The 6,841-nt window shown below is 34.8% G+C and overlaps 1 protein-coding gene across 7 annotated transcripts; it reads right to left on the bottom strand.

Annotated features, from left to right (window-relative positions):
• Positions 1 to 464: 464 nt before the first annotated feature.
• LOC113703170 (serine carboxypeptidase-like 18) lies at positions 465 to 6,588 on the bottom strand. 7 transcript variants are annotated; one of them, XM_072061702.1, is made up of 13 exons: positions 6,308 to 6,585; positions 6,004 to 6,149; positions 4,983 to 5,059; positions 4,498 to 4,620; positions 4,234 to 4,336; positions 3,958 to 3,995; positions 3,723 to 3,802; positions 3,297 to 3,383; positions 2,283 to 2,441; positions 1,975 to 2,046; positions 1,249 to 1,362; positions 1,076 to 1,136; positions 465 to 725 (listed from the first exon to the last, which is right to left on the bottom strand). In XM_072061702.1, exons 1-13 carry the CDS (start codon positions 6,433 to 6,435, stop codon positions 642 to 644), a joined length of 1,272 nt encoding a protein of 423 aa, XP_071917803.1. In that variant the 5' UTR covers positions 6,436 to 6,585; the 3' UTR covers positions 465 to 641. The 7 variants fall into 7 exon arrangements, 1 of the variants encoding a protein (XP_071917803.1); XR_011819994.1 differs by lacking the exon at positions 465 to 725 and adding an exon at positions 1,551 to 1,768 and having other exon boundaries at positions 1,108 to 1,136; positions 6,308 to 6,584; XR_011819993.1 differs by lacking the exon at positions 465 to 725 and adding an exon at positions 1,650 to 1,768 and having other exon boundaries at positions 1,108 to 1,136; positions 6,308 to 6,584.
• Between the last annotated feature and the right edge of the window lie 253 nt (positions 6,589 to 6,841).

The following is a 6,841-nucleotide window of genomic DNA, read 5'->3' as shown; positions in this document are numbered from 1 at the left end:
TGTTACGTGACAAAGGGATTATTACATCAGGAACTGTTTTTAGTGAATCCATGGTTCTTGACTGGTATCGATATGTGACAAGGGGATTATACCAAGAGCTGTTTTGATATTATTTGCTGCCAAACAAGAGAAGAAGTTTTGGGCTCATTGACGTTGCCGGAAACAAGAGTTGTATTACTTGAATTTAATTTCTTTATTTGTTTTTTAAATTTAAGTTGGGTAATGAGTGCCCAACACAAATGCCCAAATCGCCCAAAATATATTTGAATTTTTATTACCCAACCCAATATTGACCCAACACCCAAATTACCCAACCCAACCTCTCAAATTAGTGGGTGAATTGGGTGGGTTGTTGAGTTTTGAGCATAATTGCCAACTATAATAAACTAAACCCTCCAATCCCCGGTTCCACCCCACCCCAGCCCTGCCCCCCACAAAAAAAAAAAGGCATAACCTTTACCACGTCCAAGCAATTCATGATCTTGTCTAGCTAGGAACTAAAATGGACGAATATTGTGGATGATTAATTTGTTGGTATACAACTTCATAACTATACTGGGAATAATCCAGAATAAGACATGCCAACTTTGACAGATTTTGCACTGGTCTACCGCGGATAACAAACCATTGGGGGGGTAATCTTACAGCGGATAAGCTTCAAAGAATCGGTCCAACATCACTAAACATTGTTTAGGCTTGTATTCGGGAGCTGTATGTCCAGCACCCTGCAAAAAAAGTGGGGGAGGGAAATAGTAAAGAGTAATCTTATATGTATTGATAGTGTACATATTATCACAGTTAAATGCATGATACATATTCAAAACTTGAATTTCAAATTCAAATTTATATTAATTATCATTCATCTAACGCATTTAAATTTATATCAGTAGTCATTCATCTAACATATTCAAATTTATATTAGTTGTTATTCATTTAACGTTGATAGTACATATGTTATCGGTATATAAAAGATTAATCTAATAATGAATGGAAATGGAGTCATATACTACCATTTTAGAGCTATAGAGGAAATTTACAGCACCAAAGTCCAAATTTTGGGTCAACTTTATCTTACCTTCACCGTGGCAAAGGTTAAATGAGACTGGATTTTGCTGTAAATATACCTTTCCGTGTATCTGCAATGAGCAAAATTTAGTAGGAGTATTTCTTTCAAAAGCATTATGTGTATTTTCTTGATAGAGGTGGTTGTTATGAATTGTAAAGATAACACAACAAAAGAAACTTAACCCTGCAACTTGACCATCAACTATCCACGGCCGCCAATCGTCATCAACAGTCAAATTCAGAAGGGCTATCCATTTCAGTGTACCAATGTAGGGGATTACCATGTCATGATCACCACTGCAAGAAAAAGAAAAAGTGGAAAAGCTTATAATGAAAAAATGAAATCAACATTTTGCCACTGGTCAATACAATTTGCTGGCTTTTTCTCTTTTTTTTTTTTCCACCAAGGGAGGGACGAGACTTGAGAAGTGGAAAGGAGGATAGGAGGATTTAAACTCATAATCTCTAATTTTCAGAGCCTCAACCTTAGCTAATAGAGCATCCATTTCGCTTGCTTGCTGCTCAACTTATCCGTTTCTCTTTTAATTAACAAAGAGAAGGAAAAGCGCCAGCCATGACTTTACCTATAAACTAATGCTTCGTATCCTTTCTTGATCAGCAGCTTATGATATCGGACAACACTCTATTCAATTTGGTCATAAGATAAGCTTTTATTGCACCTTCTCCACTCTTTAATTGTTCCCTAATTTTTCAAAAAAAAAATTAAATACAAGTTAGTAACTAAATTAATCTTGAAGATTAGCGGACGTGCATATTATGTCACAATGACCAAGGTCTGTTGTATCACATAGAGGAAAGTATACGCCATAAACCTTAAGAGTATTACGACCATATATTTGGGGAAATAAAAAAAATGCGGGTGAAGACGAGGATTGAGATCGACATTACCTTTCTAACGTGTAGAGCTTCTTGGACGGCTTGATCATTTGCCCACACAAATGATAGCACATAATTGTCATTCTACATGCGTATATGTAGGGTATTAATTTTTCAAATGATCTCCCAAGTTGAGAGTATATATGTATATAGAATTAATTTATATACACTAACAGTATATACACTACTATCATTTAGTGTATAACAATTAATTTAAATTTAAATTTAAAATCTAAATTTTGCATATATTTTATCTATTCAATCATAATAGTGTATATAAAATTAACTTAGATACGCAAAAAAAAAGATGAATAACTTACCCGACACCGCGATTCCTTTTTATTTGATTGAGGGAGCATCCTGATGATCGGGTCATCTTCCAAATAGGTGTTCTTATCCAATTCCGATGCACTAGGCTTGGATGACCTGAATTTGCATGCCGGTTCCAAAATATTTGCTTGGAATATGTTTCTAATGCACTGATAATGGAGATTGCATTTTGTAAGCCAATTTTGCGAGTATACCATCACTTCACAGAGTCCATCAGGTTCGGTATGTATGTAATCTAAACTCTATAGTCTATAGTGGTAGGTGGATGGTGTTGAGACAAATCACCAAATCTATCTTGACTTTCTGCAAGCTTTGGGGGAGGGGAGCCTTAAGCTTTTTATTTTTTAAAAATAATTTGTTGACACAAAAAATACACGCACAGCGAAAACAATTTTGAAACAAATAAAATAATATCAGAAGAGGAGGAGGACAAAATTACTACAATAACTCAACTAATTTTATTGACTCAAAACCCAATAATAAAATATCAAATTGTACCTTTTCGCTTACCATAACTCACAATAACAATGCTTAGATGCTTTCACTTAATTCACTTTTAAGACTCAACTCAATTCTTCAAGTAATAATCAACTACATTAGTAATATTTATAGACTGCAAAACTCCCAAAATAAACACAATTGCAAACAGAAATTTATTTGGAACTAACTTGAGATTTCCTAAATTAATATGAAAACTAAATTTAGCAAGACCAAAAACCAAAACAAGAAACTAATTAGGAAATAAAATAGCATAGTTTAGTTTCTATCATAATTCAAGTAAAAACTGAACTAATGGTAGAAAATACATTAAGAATATGCAACTATTAAGATACATCTAGCATAAGGGAATTTTTTCATATCCGAAAAAAAATAATGATAACACCTTATAAAGCAAGTTATGACTCTGGGGGATATGAGAGAACTTATCAGGGTACAAAAGCAACAAGAAACACGCTTATTATGTAAACTACTACGATAAGCTATGTAATGCTGGTTTTTCCTACCTCTTTATAAAACTGGAGAGCGTAAAGGCACCACGCGTTGTTTGGATCTGGATTTTCATATTCCCCGTGACAATTAACTTTCGCCATCTGAAACAATCTCAATATCAAGCGGGTGTCAGTATGTTTTTAGTAGGTAATTTCCTAATTATTGACTTTCAGCAGCCTAGCCAGTGGCTTCATGAAATGAAAAGGCTTATCTTAATCTTCTACTGTCTACGTACTATTGGCTTCTAACAATCTTAATCTTCACTTATCAATTAATGCAAAATATGCTTAAATATTAATATTTTAATACTTAACAATTCAATAAATTAATAGAGTCAGATTTGAGATTTTAAATTTTAATTTTATCAAATGCATCCTAAATAAAAATGTCAATGCCAAACTTAACAGCAACATAATTAAGATTTTTGGTTTGTTTCACACCTGATAATATTTGTCTGATAAAAGTGCCATGCGGTGAGCAAATGGTAGTACCGAATTTTTATCGATGTGGTATTCTGTTCCTGGATTTCCAATCACGTACCCCTAACTCAAATATCATAGTAAAAATAGTAAAAATATATCATAGTGAATATTGTCGAATTTCTGACTCAATCATATAAGCACGCATAATAATGCCTCTGGGGGAAGAAATTAAGGCAGACTGTACATAAATCACCTGAATATTCATTCTTGGATTGACGCCTGCCTCAATGCCTGCTTATGAAATCAAATATTATAACTTCTGTTTGTAAAAACCAATTGAAAACAACATACAGAGTATATGATGTAATTGAACTTAATTGTCTTTTCCTTGCAATATGTGCACCTCATATGACAATACGTGATTATATTTGGGGTTTATAGGCTGATTATATTATATCGGGAAAAATTGATAAACTTTGATCTTAATTATACAATAGGGAGGGAAAAATAACAAACGCGTAATTTTAACCTTGCGATATTTTGTTGACGACCATTGGAACAAGATAGCCCGCAAATGAGTCACCAGCAATGTACAGGCGATTCTTGATAAAGTTAGGATGCTTTAAAAGCCACTGCAAGCATCATATACTCCTTATCGCTCGTGATATATCTTAGCAAAAACATGATATATATATATATATATATATATATATATATATATATATATATTTGAAGTTAAACTTATTGCAGTTAACCTTTCATAAAAAAAAAATTTGAAAATTTTATTGGTGACCTTTTGAAGAAAGGTATATATATCTCCAACCGTTTGTATGTCTGAAGAATGATAACCCTCTGAGGTAGTTGCATAAGTAAATCCGGTACCAACTGGCGCATCCAAGAAAATAATGCTTGCTATCTAAGAAGTGCCACAAGACAGATTTGGGGCAGGTATGGTTGGTCTTAAGTGCAATTGATGTGATTATTGTATTTTTTTTAATAATTTGATATATATTTACATAGTTTTGTTTTATTTCATGATGTACAACAAAAGTTACGTAAATGTGTACAAATCATAAAATACAACAAAATTATGTCCGTATATACCAAATTATAAAAAGGGTACAATAATCGCACTAATTATACCTAAAACTAATCATACCTGCCTCATTCCCCTGCAAGACAACATATACAAATATCAGTATCAGAAACCACTGCAACCGTGTCCCCGAAGTTAGTCTAATCTCCTTAAATGTAAACAATAAACACAGACTTTGCAACCTTTGTCCACGAGTATGGATTCAAGACGAACGCCGGCAAACTCCCATCAAAAGTCTCAAAATCAAAATTCAGTGGGCCTGCATGGAATTTGGTTTCCATTTATTTTATCAGATAGATAGAATTATTTTAGTTTGGATAATAAAACAATTTTCTTTTCGGCTACATAACATCTTTTGTTACGTGTAAGTTCTTTTCTTTTTTATTTGTTCTTCGACAATTTAGGAAACGATATTGTTCAAATAGTACACAAGTCAACATTGTCCGAAGATTATAGGATCTATATGAATTAGGAGTTTTCGCACTATCTTTCAAAAATTTGACTATGGTGGTAAATGTGAGAAAAAACTATTGTTGATGGCCCGTTTGTATTAGATATTTTTTAAAATGTATTTTGGGTATTTTTAAAATTTTATTGACATATTTTTAAAATTTTAAAAAATTTTGACCACCCACCATCGCCCCTCCCATCATCCATCACCACCACCGGCCTCTCCCTCCTCTTCCTCCTCCCTCTCCTCTCTCCACACTCCCCTCCCATCTTCCTCCCCCCACAACCCAGCATGACAAGAGAGGGGGAGGGAGGAAAGAGGGATGGGGAGGAAGAGGGAGGGAGGAAAAGGAAGGAGGAAGGGAGGGGAACGAGGAAGGAGGAGAGAGGTGGGGGGAAAGAGGGAGGAGGAGAAACAGAGAATGGTTTAACATCTAACCCTGTAATTTTTAGGGGAAGAAAAATGAAAAAAAAAAAAGGACTGTCGTAATAGTGAAAAAATAATGAATCTGAAAGGAACAGGATTGTGTATTACGCCCCCTACAACAAGAAGAATAGTTTACTCTTGGAAAATTTCCCGAGATGTCTCCAAAAGAAAAAAGGGAGTGAAACATCAAGAAACAGCGTTTTCGAGTACATATGGACTCAATAAAAGGAGAACAATCTCGCAAGGTGATCAGCTTGGTTAACAACGAGGGCAGAATAACTAGTAAATAGCAAGCTAATTGTGTGTTTGAACTCTGAAGTAGGTACCAATTTCATAAACCAGGCCGGAAAAAGCAGAGCAACCAGGTCCACCGGTGAGCCAAAGCATCAGAGGGTCCCTGTCGGGTTCCCTTTCTGACTCGATAAAGTAGTGGAAGAACTGCACTTCATCGTCTCTTCCAGCGCTAATATACCTAACGCAAGCCACAAAGTCAATGTTATTGTGAATACCAACTCTAGCTGAGCAATTCTATCAAATACTACTTCTATCCAATAGTTATTTTCGTCACTACTTCCGACAATTTGAACTAATTAAAGTTGGTCTAGCTAAAGTAGGAAGGGGAATACATACCCTGTTTCGAGTTTGAATGGAAGAGTACCAGAGTATCCTGGTAGCGTCTCGACTATGGATCGTGGCGAAGCAAATTTTAAGGAAAATATTGAGAGCAGAAGCAAAGTGGTTAGCAATTTTAACTTCATGCTGATCACCAACACGACTGCCAAGTGCCAACAGCTGATGTTTCTGTTCTCTTTACTCTACTTGGAAGAGACAAGCCAGTAATTTGCAGGTGTCATGACTAGTGTGACTAGTCAAGAATTCGATATTCATTTTGCTACCCCCTCAATGATCCAACCTCTGATGTTTCTGCTCACTTTACTTGGAAAAGATGTGTGGATAATAATAATAAGACAAGCCAGGAAGAGGTCAAGAGTTTGACAAAGCCAGTGCTACTAGTCAAGAATTCAACATTCATTTGGCTACCTCCTCAATGATCCTTTACCTTGTGTCAAATTTTTTAAAAGCCCCTTGTGTCTATTCACCCAATTCACTCCTTCAATTTTTTTTTTCATTTTTTGTGTCTTAACCAAAGAAATTCAAAATCTT

The sequence above is a fragment of the Coffea arabica genome, chromosome 8e, assembly GCF_036785885.1.
Source record: "Coffea arabica cultivar ET-39 chromosome 8e, Coffea Arabica ET-39 HiFi, whole genome shotgun sequence".
NCBI lineage: Eukaryota > Viridiplantae > Streptophyta > Magnoliopsida > Gentianales > Rubiaceae > Coffea > Coffea arabica.
This window is presented reverse-complemented; position numbering and strand designations above follow the sequence as displayed.

Coding starts and splice junctions, on each gene's coding strand:
- LOC113703170 (XM_072061702.1), bottom strand. CDS start 6,435: ATGAAGTTAAAATTGCTAACCACTTTGCTTCTGCTCTCAATATTTTCC. Junction 3,803..3,957: donor ATCCAAGAATGAATATTCAG/GTGATTTATGTA, acceptor TTGGAAATCCAG/GAACAGAATACCACATCGAT. Junction 1,137..1,248: donor GTTGATGGTCAAGTTGCAGG/GTTAAGTTTCTT, acceptor TGCTCATTGCAG/ATACACGGAAAGGTATATTT.